This window comes from Cebidichthys violaceus, unplaced genomic scaffold (genome assembly GCF_023349555.1).
Source record: "Cebidichthys violaceus isolate CVI_PGR_0920_01 unplaced genomic scaffold, fCebVio1.0.p SCAF_22, whole genome shotgun sequence".
Lineage (NCBI taxonomy): Eukaryota > Metazoa > Chordata > Actinopteri > Perciformes > Stichaeidae > Cebidichthys > Cebidichthys violaceus.
In genome coordinates, this window is record NW_027176395.1 from 9,857,834 (window position 1) to 9,878,288 (window position 20,455).

The window sequence follows — 20,455 nt, forward strand, 5'->3', positions numbered from 1 at the left end:
TCATCATTTCTTCACAACATCTAGACAAGGGAATGTTGAAGCCAATTATTTATCAACCAGATGAAACGATTATAAGAACAACCCCTTTTTATTTCAGCCATTTTTAAATCATTACAAAGCAAAACATTAAAATATATTTTAAAATCTTCCTTAAAAAACAATGATTTATAATGATATCAGACAGTGTTGAAATTACATTATGTGCCTATTATTTCCTCTTAATTCTTGTCACACCTTTATAGAGAAAAACAAAATCAAATCCATATTTAGCACACCTTCTATTGATGTTTTTTAATTAAGCTTGGAATGTCTAACATCACATTTTACAATGTCAGCAGCCTAAAAGATGGGACAAATCATGATTATATTTTATTGTGGTGATATAGATGTAATTTATGACGTTAGAATGTTGCTAAGCAGCCCTGTTGACACCGGTGTGTGCCTCCCTTTGTGCGCTGCAAGCCAGAGAGCAACAACTTGTTTGACTGTTTTGAAAATGTTTTTGAAAGACCAAATGCCAACAAATATGGATTGAAGCAGAATATTACACTACATTTGGACAGAGGCAGTTACGGAGACGAGGGCTGAGTCGCTCGCTGTGCGTGTCTGTGAGAGACCACAATGTTTCCATAAATAATTTGAATGTCAACATTATGAATGAAGATTCAAACTATTCACTACAGCCCTACACTGAGGTGTTAATTAAATTGATAAAAATATTCACATCTTAATGTAAATATTTTTTTCACAGTTAAATCACTATTCTGCCACCACAGCAAAGTTATCAAACTGAGCCAGTTCAAATGAGTGTGTTCCTATGGCAGCCCAGCCGTTCTTTGTTGTCAGTACCACAGCGTTCTTCCACAGTGGGTATCCATTCAGCAGCCCCGACACATACTGACCCTACAGGGGGGAGGGATCACAGTGACAAGTTACAGGAAATACTACATACACTTATCAACTTCATTATACAGCAGGACTCTATCTGCTTTGTCACATGCAGGTGTGGCTGAGAGGTTCAGTTATCATGGGATTACATTGTAACCAATATTAACAACAGTCACTGCAGGTCCAGTCAATACCTACTGAGCTGAGCAACCAGCAAAACCTGAGTGAGTCAATGGAGTTTAAGAAAGACTGCTCAAAAACAAGGTCCATGCTTATTTTTTGTATTATGGAAATTATAGTGTGACCTGCTCAATCATTTAAAGCTATCAGCTTGCTAAATAACTATAAATATTTTACTACAACAACACTCAAGTAGGACAACAACTAATGATTATTTTCAATGTCACTTAATTTACTTGATAGCAAAAAGAATCCAATGTGGGATTGTGGTTTAATCAAACTGAAGTCTGAAGAGTGCTCGTGAAGACTTTGAGATTAGATTAGATTCAAAGTATTTGTATTCAGTCAACCTGCTATATTCTTTGGTCTTTAACAACATATTAACCATTATGTCAAGTTGCCAAAAGCCCACATTTTTTAATTGGACATAAAGGAGAGTCAGTGTAAAAGCTTTCCAAACATTAAGAATCTTAAGTCTCCACTTACTTCTACAGTGAGTGATAAAGTGTGCCAACCATACGCTCGGGTACCAGACAGTCCCTCCGCAAGTACAGTCTGTCCAGCTGATAACAAAAGAGAACACAACAGTAAATGGCATGTACTCAGGTCAGTCAACATCTTCAAAAATATGTTTATTTACAACTGTTATCAGATTACTTTTTATTTTCTTTAAAAGGACTAGTCCTATGGTAATCTGTACTTTTCCTAATATCAACACATTCCATTAAAATACCAAAACCAAGACAGAAAAACACAAGTGGAAATGTGCTCTCACAGTGATTGACAGGCATTTTAATAAAGCAATCCCACATACTCACTACCCCAAATACTCACTGGAGCACTAAATGTGGATTAGTCCACCACTGAAAATAGTCCCCAACAAATGCACCATTTCCTCCTATCCCAGCAACATGTGCTAAAAACTGGAGTGGCCAGTTTTTGGAATTCACTAACACATTGTTGATTTTGGTCTTTTTTGTTGACAATAAGAATTATAGAATATTGCTTGCTGTAATCTTTATAAGTCTACCCAAAAATCTGAGAACATTTTCCCATTGAAATACTTCCAAATTTTTGGTCGATATAATACAATGTGTATGAAGCAGAGGGTGATACTACTGACCGAGATCATGGGTAACTTTGTATGTGCCGTCTGCAAACACCCAGAAGAAGACTCCTTTAGCGCTGCGGACTGACTGGCCTCCTTTATCCACCCTGGCTGCTATAAACACACCACCCGCCTTAACGCTCTCCATGAAGACATCACATGAGACCGTCAGGTTCTCCCTGTAACATCACAGTGTTGATGGACATCTGGCATGCTCCTGGATTTCACACAGTTAAAGCTACTACAAGGAACTTTCATTTTGTATTGAGTTTTGCAGTCTCTGTGGATAAAAGCAGTAGTGTTTGAGAGCACCAGAGTCCCTTTAGAAAACCTCTCATTTTATAACAGTCTGAGACACAAACACTATGAGGTACTTTAAGGTACCATCCCCTCACCACTGATAGTCTCCTATGACACTAATGGTCTGGTCAGCGTCAGCCACCCATGTGACGGGTCTCTCAGTCACAACCTGCCGTAAGGTGAAGACGTGAGGTCCGGGGTCGGTCATGTTAATGTAGTACTCAAACACCCCCGTCTGGTCAGCGAAGTCTGGAGCCTCTGAGAAGGGAGGGTTTCCTACAGGAGTTCGGATACAGACAGAGAAGATAGATGGAGAGTGTTAAGAAGGTATCAGGACAAAGTACATGGGGAAATACAAGAATTACATCAAACTGTTATTATATTTATTAATACTTTGAGAAAACTCATAGTTTCCACTATGGCCCTGCCTTAACTCAACATTAAATTACTTTTTACAAATAAATCCTTTTCGGAATTAAACTTTGGTTCCTGCGTTTTCTCTTTGTTTATACCATTCTTTCCAAAAGGATATAATTATCTGGTTTCACTTCAATTGGGGAAAAAACATCATCTATTGCTCTTAATGTGTACTATAACTTAGTTTGTAGTTTGTTCCAGTGAAATCATTTCCTTGTCTGATATAAATCTATTAAAATTGTATGATATTTGAAGAACTCAATAAGCGACTTGGGTTCTGTACATGCCGTACTTACGGACGTTAAAGTCGTCCTTGTAGACTTTAGGGAAGCGAGCAGAGGGAGGGGAGTCAGGGTAGCTGCCTTTCTGCCCTGTTGTAATGGTGGTTAATGTGTAAACCTCATCTTCAGCCAGCTCTAAAGTGAATGATCCATCTAAAAGCTGAAATCATGTGACAAACAAACGTGTAAAAAAAACTGGTCAAGTTGTTATTTGGTGCCAACATTTTTTGTAAAAGGAATCTTTTACCTTCTGTGGAGTTAGTTTCTCAAAGAAGGAGGACTTTTTCGTTTTGAAGTTAAACTGTGACCGCCAAACTTGGAGCTCCTTAATGGAGGCCTAGGAAGAATAAATAACCTAGAATAAGACAAAAGAACCATTGGCTAATTTTAAACAGTGTGATGAAGACCGCCGAGGAACTTACAAATGATCCCTTTAGCTGGAAAGTTGCATTCTGGGATGTCACATTGAAGGGAGGCAGCGGAGGCCTTATGCACAATGAATGATCGTGAGTCTGTAAAGGAAATGGGGGAGAAAACATTCAAGAGGAATATTGTTGGTTTTGTGTAAAATAGTACAAGAGGCTTAAAACATGAAACCTAAACATGTAGCTCTCTTTTATATTCTGTTCAGCTACACCCTTAACAACTTTATAACATAATTTTTAAAATACAGAACCAGAGAAGGAAAACTTTGGAAGCAAAAAGTAAAAATCTAAATGGGAAAGCCTAACTTACCATGGTCTCTATGACAACAGTGAGGTTTCCTTTCCCATCAGTCAGTGCTACATAACTTCCACCTTGTGCCAGATGTCCAACAGTCTGCAGGTAGCTCCATCCTGGCTGGGTGAACTGTGTGGTGTGGGCTATGAGGAAAACAGCGCAAAATTGTAACATTTAGTTAATAAACTGTTTCAGATGACAAAGATTTTTAAAAACAACACTTGCTCAACATTTTCAAAGATTTCTTTCTTTAAGAGCCAAAACAATCAGTCAGAGAGGCCCCATAACTGTCCACTAAATGTGACAAAATAATCATATCACTTCTCTATTAGGTTCATATGAATGAGGTAAAGTTAGATTTCTGTGTCATGTCAAACATTTGACCCATTACATGTTCCCAAAACACATGTGAAACATAGAAAAAACAGGAAGGCATATTCTTGTAACTCATACTGAGTCAAAAGGAAGACACCAAAGAAAGACATCGTCAAAGAAATTGTGCTGAGGAAAGAAGAAAAAACAAACTATAAATGTTTATCTCAATACTGCGTTCGACCTTAATGCTTTGTATGTGAATAGCTAAATCAACCGTGTACACTGATTGTGCGTTAGTACATCCTCAAATTCTGCTAGTGGTATCTCATAAAAGGCAACAAGGGAGTGGTATTGAGTTAGGTGTGAAGCAAGGCCTTGCGGCTTCACAGTGTGTGAGGACGCATGAGCTGTGGAGACACAGGGACACTGACTGACAGTAGTGAGTGTAAACATGAACAGAAACATGTGTTCCCACGGTGCCAGTTGTCATCTTTATGCATTATCAGACATTTTGACAGAAGACAGACGAGGGGAGAGAGACAGGGATTGATATGCAACAAGGTCCCCCCGCCATGTTTGGTGCCTTAACCGCCCTGTGAAGGCTTGTTACTGTTAAAAGCCAGGCTAAATGATCCTTGTTATTTGCTGCATTTGGATGTATGCACACATCCCCTCTCTAATAATTGCTCGGGGTGAATAAGCAACATATTTGTCTTATTGGAACTTTTTAAATGAATGGGTTTCACCTGTGATCCAGATAGGAGACTCCACCACATAGTTGCCGCTCCAGGGCTCCTCAGCCGTCATCAGCCCGTCTCTGCTGAATGGCAGATCCTTGTAGTAGCTGGCCACCAGGTTCCAGGAGATGGTGCTGGAGGAAGAACCAGTCATCAAGCAGACAGCTGCACACAGGGACCTAACCCAGGCTCCATCTGCATCGTTACAGTCACTCCTTACCCCACCATGGCATCTGATTTTTCCTCTTGTATTTGATGATTTTTTTTCTTATGTTTGCTTAAAATAAACCAATATAAAACTGGGTACAAAAAACTTCCTTTTTTAATTTTCTCTCATACGTTAATAAAAAACAAAATGGATGCTAAGTAATTCCCTACACGCATACATTTCAGGTCATTCAAGTAAAGCATTTGATGAAATTCTACAATCCAAATGAAAACAACACATTTGGTCAGAAATGCTCGTTGTTCCACCACAAAGCGCTGCTTGTGTATTTACTTACGCAGTCATGAGTCCGTTGACGTAGTTCTGGTTGAGGATGCGAGCCCAGCAGCCTCCTCCCACCTCATCGTTGAAGGTGCTGTAGTCCTCTGACGACCACAGCTTCTTCTGTGTCTTCAGGGCCTCTTTCACTGAGGTGGTGCCCGGGTAGTGGGCCCTGAATGGCACACCAACAACACACAGTCAAGGTCCTTCAGTGTCACACCAACACTCAAGGTCATGAGAAAAGATCTGAGCTCACATAAAATAAATAGATATCAATGTAAGACAATCACATTCATGTACACATTAAATGTGTCATTTAAAGAGGTAGCTTAATAACTTAACCATATCACATGAATTCCACTAAGCTGACATTGCAGTTACTATACTTTGCTAAGCTAGTTAGCTTTAGTAGGAGTTGAGCTGTGGGGTTTTCTTTCGTCCACCATGATTAACTTAAGCCTCATTTAGTTATGTAGAATAGCAAACTGACATACGCAGAAGTCAGTTCATCCAAATGCATATTTTCAATTACAGATAACAGCAAGGAAAATGACTAAGTCCTTTTAGCTCTAGCAAAGGGTATCCATTGCTATCTCAACAGCCTTTTTCCTTAACACATCTCTCTCGCTCTAGCTGTGTAGTCGTCTGTTCCTCTGAGACAGGGTGAAGTACGAGATTTAGATTGAGCAATATAATAGCAAAGCATTTAATATTCATAGGCTATGTTAGAGCCGACGTTAGAAAGACAGACTCATGTCAAAACCCAACTTTTACCAACTACCGTATGTAGTTACTGGGTTTCATGCATGGCGGTATTGGTAGATAGTAGCGGTGCACCAATCAACTAGCCAACCGCCAGAAAAAGAACAATACAACATATTAAGAAGGAAAACACCTGTCTCTCAAAGGTCATGGTTCACACTGTGATTCATTTCAGTTTACACTCATAACTTAGAGCCTGTTTATTACAGAAAGAGAAGAAAAAAACATGTCATTCACTGCTGAAGACAGTAGGAGTTAACACCTCAGTGACTCAGCACATACCAACATGTAATCACATGGTTTAAATTAAACTTATAGAGAAGTGCAGCTGTGTCACACAGCCTCAAGAACAATGTGGAAAACACTGCAATGTGCTGAAACTTTAACATACTGTCTGGCTAATACTGGAGGGAGAATAGATTCTAGGGCTGCAACTAACGATTATTTTAATAATCGATTAATCTGTCGATTATTTTTTCAATGAATCAATGTATCGGCGGGGAAAAGGCGAGTGAATAAAAACGTGTCTTTAGTCTTGCAAACTATACCACCCCTGCTTTACTACTGTTATTAACGAGCTAACGCTAACTTGTCATGCTTGTCAAGCTGGATAACGAGTAAACACCAGCACCAGAAGAGCTACTGGAGGGACGTTACGTTCCTCACTTCAAAACGGAACAAAAGTAGGATTCTGTAGTGACTAACCCTGCTGTTGAACTCCCTTCCTCCTCATCAAGGACTCCAACATGTTTACGTTTTAGGTGCTGAATCATCACCGTGGTGCTCCCGTGCCATGCCATGTCGCTTTTGCATATCTTGCAATTAACACACTTCCGATTTATTTGGTGTGAAATGCTCCCACACCTTGGATGACTTAGGTCGTACTGATTTCTCTGCCTCCGCCATGTGTTTCAGAACAACGTTACGAGTCTCTCTGATGGTCTTTCCTCTACCGTCGCTCTGCTCTTCTTTTTTTTTTGCTCTGCGCTCAACTCAACTTTTTTTTTTTTTTTTTTTTTTTATACTCAAACATCTCTGACTTATTGAGTGGCGTAATAGTTGCACGACACAATGAATCGATAATGAAATTTGTTGCCAACTCTTTTAATAATCAAATTTGATCGATTTTATCGATTCGTCGTTGCAGCCCTAATAGATTCCCATCATTTTTGACCAACATGGGTATCAGAAAGTACTGAAAGTTGGCACTAAAGGCTTCTTAAGATTTGTAGTCCTCTTTGAGAAGATTTGATAATAAATAAATCAAATATATAGGCCATTTCAAAATGCTTATTTTGTTAAATGAAGACAGGTATCCAAAAAAACAATCTGCCGATCTGCTTACATTTGTCTCTTAACACAAATAAGCATTAACGATAGAGATGCCTTAAATTCGGAAACTACATAATTTGGATCCATACATGTAGAGAGTGGGACATTTATATACGTATACACATTATACAGTTGAAAAATAAACGTGTCACTGCTATCTGGTGGACAAACTATAAAAAAGGAGACACCGTTTCAAAACGATCTAAGACATATTTTTTTTCTGTCCTGACACACAAACGAAAGTGATTACAATCAGCAACAGAAAATATGATTGGCATTTCTTTAGTAGCTTAAAAACACAAACAAATGGAAGAAGATGGTCATGCACTCAGATCAGACCACAGGTACATTAATATTGCTAGTAATGTATATCACACCATGCAGGTAAATACTATATTCCCAAGTCTTTATAGATGTGCACAGATTCAGCACATGCATCTCCTGTTAACAGCTCAGTGTTAGAGACAATTCTCACAAGAAGCTGACAACAGAGGCTGTGCATGCAGACGATGGTCCTACCCTATCACGTCTACGGCTCTGCTGAGCTCGGGATCTAGTAGCAGAGACAGGACTACGGGCTCCCACAGGTTGTCACTGGCTATGATCCTGACTGTCTCCAGACCACTCTTATCCAGAGTGTACCGCAGCAGCTGGTACAGCCGGTGACAGTCACACAGGAAGACAGAGAGCAGAGGAACACACAAACTTTAGCAGTACTTGCTGCGACCATGTAAAACAGACTTTGCAGCTGCTTTTACTCTTTTTTTTGGCCACTTGGGGGCAGCCAGCCAAGCATCTGACATATCGTCATCTGATTAAGTTGATATGGCTACATGTTTGCACTGTGGACAATCATATTCATTAATTAATTAATTTGTTGTGGTCTTTCTGGGAAACTGACAAAAGTCTAATATTCACTCTCCTGGTTTGGTCTCCACCAACTCCTGAGAAAATGATCTGAATGCTCCACTATGTTCACCAGCTCGTCTCCAACTGTGTCTGCCATTTGGGTGGGTGGTGTGACATTGGTTTATAAGACCTTTTTGCACAAAACGTCTACCTGCTACAACTGAAATAGTTAAAAGTTAATTGAACAGAATTTGTGGGCTAGAAACTTGAACTAAAACTAATCGAGGCTAAAACCCTTTGTAGAGTGGATTATTGAGACTGAATATCAACACTTGTCTCCTAGTTCAACTTGGATTTCTTTCAATTGATTCATGATTATCCAAGTGCAGATAAATACCAGTGTTGCACAAAGTACTTCCCAGAGTTTAATCTGGGGACAAGTTACTCCACACGTAAGAAACACTGTTTTTGTCTTTTCAACACTAAATTGCAAAATGAGTATAGTGTAAGTAAAGGATAACTTGTAAACACATTTTCCAGTTAGAAGACATCTGGTGAGCTAGCGTTTGCTACCCTGCTACATATGGGTTGCAAACGCTAAATCGCTCCCTGTTTAACTCCCATAACCAGAGACATGATCCTATCACCAAACATGAGAGCTCAGATCAGTCTGCAGTCCATCTTTGTCAAAGATACTCTCTCTATATTTGCTACCAGAGAGCCACACTGTGTGTACTGCTACTATTGATGTCAAAGTTTACATGACTGGTGACAGAATGTATCCAGGCAGCCATCATCTGAATGACCTTTTGAAATAAATTGTACAGTACCATTTATAACACGTGACCACGGCCTACATGCAACATGCACAACACAAATGTACACATACAGTATCCGCTGAGCAAAGGCAGATATGCAAAGATGGATATCAGATTTCAACAATCAATATTTGATAATTCAACTGAAAGAAGATTAATCAGATTGATGGATTAAACCATTTTTCTGCCAAGTGATTTTTGTCGGTGGGTTTGTCACTATGAGCAACACCTTTCACATCACACGTAATTTGATCCTCTGTTAAATCTACGGTTGGTAATCTTGAAAAACTATCAAGCTAGATTATATAAATTGTCTAACCATCCAACCTAAAAACCCAACCCAGTGTTGCCAACTCTTCTCTAATGAAAGTAGCTAGCAGCACTAGCTCCAAAAGTTTATAAATCTAGCAAGAAAGTCACCAATCCTAACAGCCCGCCCCATCAGGCCTCGCTCCAAAGACACTCCCCCACAATTATCATTGTGAACATAAACAACCAACATAGCTGCTGTTAGCACTCACGGCTGTTGAGCTAGCAGCTTGTGGAAGACTTTGGTGACGAGCAATGAGTGCACGGGCAGAATACGCAAAGGCGGGTAGGTAGACAGGCAGGTACGCCGACCAATCATTTCATTGGGGCCAAATGAAATGATTGGACAAGCTTGTTACAGTCTCGCAACAGATACCACTTTTTCTTCCTTTTTTTTTGAGCATTTGATTGATTGCTGTCAGGATGTAATCAAAACACAAATGTTTTTGAGGAAGATTACCAACCCCATCTTTAACATAAACATATTGATTAGTGCAGCTTTAAAACCACTTTCACATCGCATTTTGCTTTGTTTTACATGATGGCAGCAGAATACTGTACAGTTTAATACATAATGGTAAAAATGTCATGCTTTATAGAAAAATACTCTCCCATGCACATGGACGCACTATATAGGAGCATGCACATATGCAGCTTATCAAGTTAGTCTATGATTGAACTTGTCTCTTTTAATTCTTCACACCCAACAGAAAAACAGCCACAAACATTCAGCTGTGAGGTAGTACAGCAGATGGATTTGTAGAGAAGAAGATTGTTGCAGTGGACATTTCACCATCTGTGCATCACATGTTTAGTCAATCAGTTGTCAGGGGTTACATTGTCCTTCGGTGAAATCGCAGCACACGGTTGAAACCCCACAACTTTACATCGTGATTGCACTGGCATTGGATCAAATGACTGACTATGCAGTGAGAATTTTATATGGTGCCACTTCTGAGTGTGACATCGAGCCAACTGTACTCACCCAATCGCCTCAACAGACTCATTAAGGTAGGGGTCAACGAGCATAGAATTAGCGATGCTCCAATCGCCGTCTGCTGCGATGATGCCAACACCGGTGAGACCAACTTTATCCAGCATGTTCCAGAGCACCTTGGCAACAAAGACATGCTCTCAGAGCAACCCAGCTAAAAGTCGAGCTACAACTTCAAAAGGATCTGGACCACTGTAATTTAAAATGCATCTCTCACGTGGGACACGACTCAATGTTGGTGGCTGTTTTTCACCTTTAATTTACAGTTTAGGCTGAGCTTACCCATAATGCACATGTATCAGTCAAATCAAAGAGAGGGCATTAAAAAATAGGATAGGGTTACCTTGATGTACTTGCTGTCATAGTTTCTCTCATTCCAAATCTAAAAAGAAGAAAGTAAATTTTAGTTACACAGCAAACAACAAATCTATCAAGCAGCATTATATGTTCAACTTTTTCATGCAAAAAGGTTACATGTGAACTTTAGAGCTGCATGGTGTAACAGCGCCTACACTTACTGGAACATTGTCCCCAAGTTAGTTGTCAAGTTATTACAGTTTATTACTACTACTTGTGTTGTATTGCCATAGTGTTGGCTATTATTCCTATTTCTGTTGGTTAGCATAACATTTTATTGTATTGATGAAGTCGCTAAAAAAAGTCATGCAGGTCAAGAAGCACAAGCAGTCAGAAGGTCAGACAGGTTGTAAACAAGCCAACAAGTACAGTTGTGGTCAAAAGTTTACATACACTTGTAAAGAACATAATGTCATGGCTCTCTTGAGTTTCCAGTTATTTCTACAACTCTGATTTTTCTCTGATAGAGTGATTGGAACAGATACTTCTTTGTCACAAAACACATTCATGAAATTTGGTTCTTTCATGACTTTATTATGGGTTAACAGAAAAAGTGACAAAATCTGCTGGGTCAAAAATATACATACAGCAACATGAATTAGCAATTTTGGTGACTTAGAAAGTTGTGTCAATGAAATGAGCTTCATAGCATGGCCTCTTAACTTCTTGTGAGTGATTATGAGTGACTACAACTGGTGACTTCTCTGAGGCCATTTAAATAGGGCTCATTGGATACAAACGCTACAATGGGAAAGTCAAAGGAGCTCAGCATGGATCTGAAAAAGCGAATCATTGACTTGAACAAGTCAGGAAAGTCACTTGGAGCCATTTCAAAGCAGCTGCAGGTCCCAAGAGCAACAGTGCAAACAATTGTTTGTAAGTATAAAGTGCATGGCACTGTTTTGTCACTGCCACGATCAGGAAGAAAACGCAAGCTATCACCTGCTGCTGAGAGAAAATTGGTCAGGAGGGTGAAGAGTCAACCGAGAACCACCAAAAAGCAGATCTGCCAAGAATTAGAAGCTGCTGGAACACAGGTGTCAGTGTCCACAGTCAAGCGTGTTTTGCATCTCCATGGACTGAGAGGCTGCCGTGCAAGAAGGAAGCCCTTGCTCCAAAAGCGGCACCTTAAGGCTCGACTGAAGTTTGCTGCTGATCACATGGACAAAGATAAGACCTTCTGGAGGAAAGTTCTGTGGTCAGACGAAACAAAAATCGAGCTGTTTGGCCACAATGCCCAGCAATATGATTGGAGGAGAAAAGGTGAGGCCTTTAACCCCAAGAACACCATGCCTACCGTCAAGCACGGTGGTGGTAGTATTATGCTGTGGGGCTGTTTTGCTGCCAATGGAACTGGTGCTTTACAGAGAGTAAATGGGATAATGAAGAAGGAGGATTACCTTCAAATTCTTCAAGATAACCTAAAATCATCAGCCCGAAGGTTGGGTCTTGGGCGCAGTTGGGTGTTCCAACAGGACAATGACCCCAAACGCACATTAAAAGTGGTAATGGAATGGCTAAATCAGGCTAGAATTAGGGTTTTAGAATGGCCTTCCCAAAGTCCTGACTTAAATCCCATTGAGAACATGTGGACAATGCTGAAGGAACAAGTCCATGTCAGAAAGCCATCAAATTTAACTGAACTGCACCAATTCTGTCAAGAGGAGTGGTCAAAGATTCAACGAGAAGCTTGCCAGAAGCTTGTGGATGGCTACCAAAAGCGCCTAATTGAAGTGAAAATGGCCAAGGGACATGTAACCAAATATTAGCACTGCTGTATGTATATTTTTGACCCAGCAGATTTGATCACTTTTTCTGTTAACCCATAATAAAGTCATGAAAGAACCAAACTTCATGAATGTTTTTTGTGACAAAGAAGTATCTGTTCCAATCACTCTATCAGAGAAAAATCAGAGTTGTAGAAATAACGGGGAAACTCAAGAGAGCCATGACATTATGTTCTTTACAAGTGTATGTAAACTTTTGATCACAACTGTAATCCAGATGATCTAAACCACTTTATACTGAGGTAAATCTGAAAGTGAGCGTGTGAATAGGGTTTTGAAATACAATTACTCAATTGTGTTTCATTTGTAAATAAACCGGAGTCAAGTTGAAGAGATTGATTTAAATTCACTCCATCATTCTATTACATACAATGGGTTTGATAGTCAAACCTCTTTATTGATTAAAACATGATGTGATCATATTTAATCATACTGATGTGTTTACAGAAGTTAACAGATATAATGTAGTTGTATATACTATGAGCAAGAATAACCCGGTCGAGGATCTGGTTAGGAACCACTATATTAACTGTTTGCCCAACTTAAATCTCTGACCAGATAGTGGATGAAAAATTATTCAGATCCTTCACTGCAGTAAACATACCAATACCATACTGATGAAACAATCCACTACGAGTAAAATACCTGCATTCAAAACCTTAGTCAAGTAAGTTATCAGCAAAATGTACTTTAAGTACCGAAAGTAAAAGTACCTGTGTTTTTATCTCCTTTATATACTGTAGTTTAGTTTAATCTACAGCAATGCATCATATTCTATAAGGTCATTGTAGGTTTGTGGTGTCAGTAAAGTACACTATATACCTCTGAGATGTAATGAAGTAGTGTTCAGTGGCGGAGGAGCTGTGTCAGAGTGATATCCGGTCAAACCAAAGACGAGGATTGTAACCAATTAAATATAGTGATGCAATGGTGACTGGGTCCGCCCACTTAGTGTCCAAAAGAAAATCTACTCGCAAGCGTTTTGCAAGCGAGCAGGTGAAAGTTTTGCGAAGCATAGTTTTCTCCTCGCAGGCTGAAATTTTGCTTGCGCGAGCAGAGATATTCTGCTTGGAGTGATGTGAGAGCGCTCGTAAAAGTAATATACGTGCGCAGTTGCTTGATTTGCACACGCGGGTCCTCTACACACACACACACACGCAAATGAGATGCACGCACGCACGCGTGCGTGCATCTCATTTGTGCTCTTAGATTTTGACAGTTCATAGTAAAGACAGCAGTCGCTTGCATCTCTGTGTTAATCAGCAGATGTTTAAACTGTAGTTTACCCATATTTACTGACTATAAAGCCCTACTGACATTTACTGTAAACGCATTGAAACGGCCCACATGGAGCTGACAGGGAGAGCTAGCAACAGACTTGTCAAAATACATTACATTACACTCATTTAGCAGACGCTTTTATCCAAAGAGACTTACAATTCAGTATCTATCTATACACCGTAGACAGCTACGGGATAATTTGGGGTTAAGTGTCTTGCTCAAGGACACATTGGCATGAGACTAACAGAGCAGGAGCCGGGGATCGAACCGTCGATAACATCCAAGTTGTACCTCAACAATACAATAGCATTCTGATGCGTAAAGCAGACTTCTATTGTTAAAGTACGTTTTACCCACTTATACCATAATATAAAAGGTGTTGCTGTGTGTAGGTGTGACTGCATTTTAACTGCATTAACCTCATACAAAAAAGTTCAATATAGATGAATATGAAAACAATGTCCTCTGTTGAAGTTTTGGGCTGATCTGATAAAAAAGGCAGTTCTACTTTGCAGTGTGGAGCTAGAACATGAATGAGATTCAAAGTAAATGAGTACGTACCCCAATATACTGAATGTCCAGGTCATGGTACTGCTTGGCTCCGAGGATCCAGTTCACCACGTATGCTGCAGTGATGTCTGGGAAGTCATAGGGCCAGTTCTTACCATGGCCCACCCACCCAGGAAACGCCCAGGGTAGACCTACGTGAAGACACCAACAGACAGACACATGCAAGATGAAGATGCATTGTATAGCATCAATGGAATATCAATGTCAAACTAACGGCCTCGACAATACAGTGATTTCTGTCTGAGTGCACAGTAAGACCACATTTCCCATCAGCCCTGTTTAATGAATGAACACGTTGTAAAAAGGCATGAAAAAAAGTCATCATACATCCAACCAGGTGTTCTTGATATCATTCGCAGAGGGTAATAAAGTAATATTTAGATCAATAATTGATCTCACTTTTACCAGCAATTTGTTTGAGCTTCCAGCAGTTTAGAGCAGAACAAACGACACTGTTCTTTCTTACTTATGAGTGTGATATTTGGGTTCCTCTTCTTGGCCTCTTTCATCAGCCACCACTCGTACCCTCGGAAGTAGTTCTCATCGTTCTCATAGTGCATGTGTGACGGCTCCGTTCCATCTGTAACGTCAAAATCATAAGAGAACACAAAAATAACCTGTTTCTCAGTATGTCATCTAAGGATCCAGGGTTGATCCAGGGTTTATCCAGGGCCTTGATGCAGAACACTTTCTTTCATCTCTCTAATTGAATATCAAAGCAATCACAATACACTATACATCTGGTGTCCTGTCAGAGGTCTGTTGTTCTGAACATAGTAACAATGAGTTAGATGGAAAACAATACAGTTTCACTACCATCAAACTAGAATAGGAGTCTCTGTCTGTCTGTCTAAGTCTGTCCTCCCTTTTCTCAACAACCGTCCATCAGTGCAGAGACAATTGCAAACTCTTCAGATCTACTGGACATATATTTTAGGAGTGCATTATGTACACATTGTGTAGTGTATTGAAAGGGGCCCCCTATTTACTGAACTTCTGAACGGCATGCTGGGTACAGCTGGCTCTTTGTCGCTCACCACATTACATTCAAGAACAAATTAAGAAAGAGAACTTATGCACCCAAATGACACTTATTCTCCAGCATTTCTAAGGGATGCAACCATGTCATAACAGGTGTATTGCTCAAGGCCTAAGGCAGTGTAACGTTGAGTGTGAGGTTGTTTGTATGAGACTTCCTCAAGAAAGCTGCAAGCTGCAACACCGCGGGTCAAGCCCGTTCTGAACCGATGCGATGTGAACGGGCCCTGCACTAGTAAATGATCTAGAAGTCTCTCCAACACAGCATGCAGGAACATAACCCCACGTTGTTAACATTTTATCACTTTAATACTATACTTTATACATTTTATATTTGATTCTTTTAATTATATTACCATGATGATATTATTATTTTGTGTATTTAATGTCAAACACACTCATCTAGCAATTATCAGCATATTTTGGGATACATTAGGGAACATACATTCCAGTAAACGATAGTGCTCTATTAGTCAAGTCACAGAAAATTAATCCACGGACATTTTTTGAAGAGAAAATGAAAAGCTTTTCAGCTTCCACCTCCTTAAATGTGGGGTTTTGCAACTTTATTAATAATTTGTAGTGTTACCAATATCACTCACCAGTAGTTTGAGCGTCTCCTCCAATCTCCACCTTCAGTATGTGCAGAGAGGCTCCAAAGTTGGGCTGAAACAGAAACAGAGCGGGTTTACTTCTGGAGAAGTGAACGCTGCAGCAGTGAATGACCGGTGTGCGCCGGGTCCTACCTTAAAGAGGTAGTCTAATATCTGGCTGCGGTAAGGCTCAGCATAATTGACCAGCAACCGAGACGTCGCCTAAAGGAAGAAGTGGATCAAATATTACATGAGAAAAAGAGTAACGTAAGCGTAACATAAATATATAAGCAACTAACGTTAACTTCAACTTACGTCCTTCTGCTGACAGTATCGTAACGTTACCAGGAAGTAGATATAAACGGACTTAACTCACCCCTCCGCCGCTCAAACCTCCAATTCCGTCGAAAGCTCTCCCCAGGCCCTCTTTATCGGTAAGGACGTAAGACTGAGAGGAGCACAGAGTCAAAGACAAACCCAGAATCAGAGCTACCGCCGCCAGCTCTCTGTGCTTCATCCTGCTAGATTGCTGGAAGGTGCGCACGGCGGCTGATGTGTACTATTTTGTCTATCACGTGACTGCGACGCTGAGCATTCACGTGATCTCCAAGGCCACCTCCGGTATGTTTTTTACATTTTTTTTTACTAGTTCAGTTGTTTTTTTAAATAGATAACAATATATAACAAACTATCATTTTTTTTCTTGGATTAAAATTCTTTGAAGATGTCTATACAACATAATCTTTAAAGCTACAAGAAACTGACATTTTGTGTTGATTTAGGAGGTTATTGTGGTCAAAATGGGTAGTGTTTCTCAGCACTGGATTCCGTTTAAAAAAAACCTCTCATTTTACTGCAGCAGGGTCTAAGCAGTCCTGGGGTATCTCAACCCAGGTGAAAAATAAATATGCTAAATATATTTAATCTTAGCATACTTGAGTATACTCTAGTATACTTGAAGCCCTACTAATCATCAGTATACTTAAAGAGTGCTATTTTGGAACAACTTATTTTGTACTTAGTAGATTTTAGTTGTGATTAAATACTAGTTACGGACAATTTGAAGTGTATTTAGTATATTTTTTTGTGCTAAATTGGAACAACTTAAAGTATACTTGGTACAATTTAAGTATGACTGTATGTATTAATATACATGCTGATAGCCAACTTAAATTATACTTTTTTTGTGTTTTAAGTATATTTGAAATATATTAGGAGTATTTTACAAATATGTAAATATTACAACATTAATATATTTATATTGTGGTAATAGTATACCAAAAGTTATACTTTTGGCTTATTCCAATTACTAAGAAAGCACACTTTCTTATTACTATGCTATATTACTTTGTACACTACATACTTTTACATCACAATATTATAAATGTATTACCAGTATCCTAAATGCTGAATGAACTTCCCAGATAGTAATCAAACACTTTATTGAAATTCAAATATATTCTTAATATATTATATTTATAATAGTACATTGCAAATACACTGTCAAGAATTGTAATATTTGCAAATATATAAAATGTACCAACATCGTAAATGTAACAATTTGCAAATTAAAACTTTAAACACTTTCAAATAATTGTAATATAATGCATTTGAGAAATATAAGAAAAATATACTTAAGAGAGCAAAACATGTTCTGATTTAAGTTTACATGGTACATGTATTACTAAACAAAACAGAATGACCATGTTTCAGATTAAAACACAGAAGAACACTGAACCATCAAAAAGAATTGCTACGCTGCAGACTCTCGCTCACTAAATAGAAACACAAACATGATCCACGTTATGTTCCTTTCTTTTGGTTGAACTGCTCGTTCACTTCCGTCTGATGGCCGCTCGCACGGCCGAGGCACTCGTCCGCAGAGACTCTTGAATAACAGCGTCTGTTAAGAGAAGATACGAGAGATGATGTCACAGCATATTCATACAACATTTTCTTCTATTTTGACTACACAGGAAATCCTGTTAAACCAATATTATTTTTTGAACAGTAAATCAGGATTAACTTGAGGAACTATATCAATATGATATGCTAATATTCCTACCAGTGCAGGTCAAACATATTTCATCACTGGTGGTGTGTTTACCACGAACATGTGATCCTGCTGCTTTATAAATCACAGAAGCCTTAAATTGTCTACATACAACTCAAATTACCGACCTGTATTGGCCTGCACTTTGGCAACGTCCAGTTGTCTTTTAGGAGGTCCCACTTTCCCAGACTTCCCAGTCAGGGTGGACCAGTGGAAGGACCTCCTTTGTGAACACCAGGGCAGCCAGCTCCTGGCAAAAAAGGGTCATGCGTGATCGATTAAACTGTCACTGTGCTGCCAGCCAAGGTGTGCTGTATATGAGAGAACAAATGGAACACAATATACAGTTGGAAGATCTCTACCTACCTATTATGAATTGATAGACATTATTCACATATGAATATGACGAGCCGGATCTTCCTTCCAGCTCCTCCTCTATTGCTGACGACCATCATTATGTTGCCTGTGTATTTGTCAAGCTGTGCCAGGAACGTGGCTTGACCAAAGTGGTTATACCCATGAATTCTGCATTTACCTGAAAAAAACAGTGAAAGAAATGTTTTATTGTTGTAGCTTGCAATGTTTAAGCAATTCATACCTACTTCCTACTGATTTTCCACACACCTTACATTCCCATACGCCCATTCACATATTCTACCTAAAGGAGAAAAAAAAACAACAAGGTCAAGATAGAGCCAACATTTCTGCAGAAAACTATGGCTTAGTTCATATAGAACTTATCAATACCATCATATGTTATGTTACTCACCTGCATTGAGAGGTTGCCTGGACAAGACGTGATCTACTTTGTTGATTCGGCCCTGTAGTGTTGTACCTGAAAGTAATGGAAAATATTACAAGGTTAGTTGTCAACCAGAATGACAAATAACCAGCTGCAGAGGTGCGTCTACCTGATCTTGCATTGTACATATTTTATTGTATATTATTCCATATTTCGGGGAAGTCGTTCGCACCCAACACGGTGGTCACTCCGTCGGCTGTGCAAGGATATACGTTCCTTTTTGAGGAGCTGGAACAATACCTTCGGCCTTTTATCTCACCCCGTCGCTATTGTTAGGATTTCGGATTAATTGTCTTCTTGAAATTCTTTTACGGCTAAAGCCCTAGGCGTTCTCAATGGGATGCAACCCTAGCACCCTGTATAGAATAGTTATGTACTTCGTCTGTACTTTACTATTGCCTATTGTGAACATTCTCACTATTTTATGAGTAACACTGCACAGTTTTCACCCTTACCTTTACTTACCTTAAGCACCGTATGGTAGCTTCTGTCGTCACGTCTGGATCGCACGGTTAACGGACAGGGAAAGAGGTTTAAATTGTTTTAAAGAACCAGAATACGTTGTTTGGTTTCAGTCTCTTACAAAATGTAAGGCCGGTTTTTTATTTAGATTTTTCGCACAACAATTACATACAACAATTTCAAGTCAATGAAACAGTTTCTGTAATAAGTCTAACACTCCTTCTATACGGAGTTCTCCTCTTTATCAGTTCGCACTGATTTTGCTATGAGGAATAATACAGACCCTCTCTCTGTACTTCCTCTCCCTCCTCCCTCTTTTCTGCGCTGCCCTGCTGTTTTTATGCTGTTCTCAGGCTGGAACCTCCTTCAAGCTAATGAGTAACTCACACTCGAGTCCTCCCCTTTTTTAGAGCTGACACAGAACATAACTGGTTTGATCCCGTTTACAAGAGGAAGCATATAGTTTAGAGTGACTATTCTAATAAAGACACATATACAATTTATAAGGTTCATCACATCTATCAAAAAGTAAAACAAGTTATAGGTTTAATTACTTCAAACAAAATTAAAAAATGTTTATAGGTTATACTGATTACACTTTGAATAAAAAAAAGGTTACAAGTTATAATGGTTATACTTTTATGCTTTCATACTTTTTCTACGATCTCTCAACAACACCAAATCACATTCCCTGCATATGAAACCATGACATTAATTGGCAATAAATCGCATTTATTTTATTTGTTTTTTTTCAGGCCACCGCAGTATAACGAGCCACTTATACTGTAATGTCAACCAACTGTGTAAACCTCTCTGCAGTTTAGCTCGTGCCGAACTCGAGCAGCAGGTGCAGCCGGTTAAGATGTAGGTAGCCTGTGTTAGCAAATGACGCAGCCTGAGCGGCATTAGCATAACCGGCTATAGCCTAGATAACCATTAGCAGCAGAAGGGCGTTCCGCCTCGGGGCATCGTGAAACGAAGCATGGTATCAGGCGCGGGTTGCGACAAGCCCCGC

General features: G+C 39.4%; 1 protein-coding gene and 1 long non-coding RNA gene across 3 annotated transcripts; both read right to left on the reverse strand.

Moving 5' to 3' along the window:
• Window positions 1-69: 69 nt before the first annotated feature.
• galcb (galactosylceramidase b) lies at window positions 70-16,672 on the reverse strand. 2 transcript variants are annotated; one of them, XM_068717815.1, is made up of 17 exons: window positions 16,500-16,672; window positions 16,277-16,345; window positions 16,133-16,196; window positions 14,959-15,072; window positions 14,484-14,623; window positions 10,841-10,879; window positions 8,047-8,177; window positions 5,450-5,605; window positions 4,956-5,080; window positions 3,910-4,037; window positions 3,597-3,686; window positions 3,422-3,511; window positions 3,190-3,334; window positions 2,572-2,752; window positions 2,192-2,355; window positions 1,555-1,631; window positions 70-903 (listed from the first exon to the last, which is right to left on the reverse strand). In XM_068717815.1, the coding sequence occupies exons 1-17, from the start codon at window positions 16,638-16,640 to the stop codon at window positions 760-762; spliced, it is 1,998 nt and encodes a 665-aa protein (XP_068573916.1). In that variant the 5' UTR covers window positions 16,641-16,672; the 3' UTR covers window positions 70-759. The 2 variants fall into 2 exon arrangements, with proteins under 2 accessions (XP_068573916.1, XP_068573917.1); XM_068717816.1 differs by lacking the exon at window positions 8,047-8,177 and adding an exon at window positions 10,489-10,616.
• A 1,063-nt stretch (window positions 16,673-17,735) lies between these two features.
• On the reverse strand, window positions 17,736-19,112 carry LOC137877888 (uncharacterized). Its single transcript, XR_011103581.1, has 5 exons — window positions 18,946-19,112; window positions 18,801-18,834; window positions 18,543-18,711; window positions 18,305-18,426; window positions 17,736-18,026 (listed from the first exon to the last, which is right to left on the reverse strand). It is a non-coding gene; the product is annotated as an uncharacterized lncRNA (long non-coding RNA).
• Window positions 19,113-20,455: the final 1,343 nt, after the last annotated feature.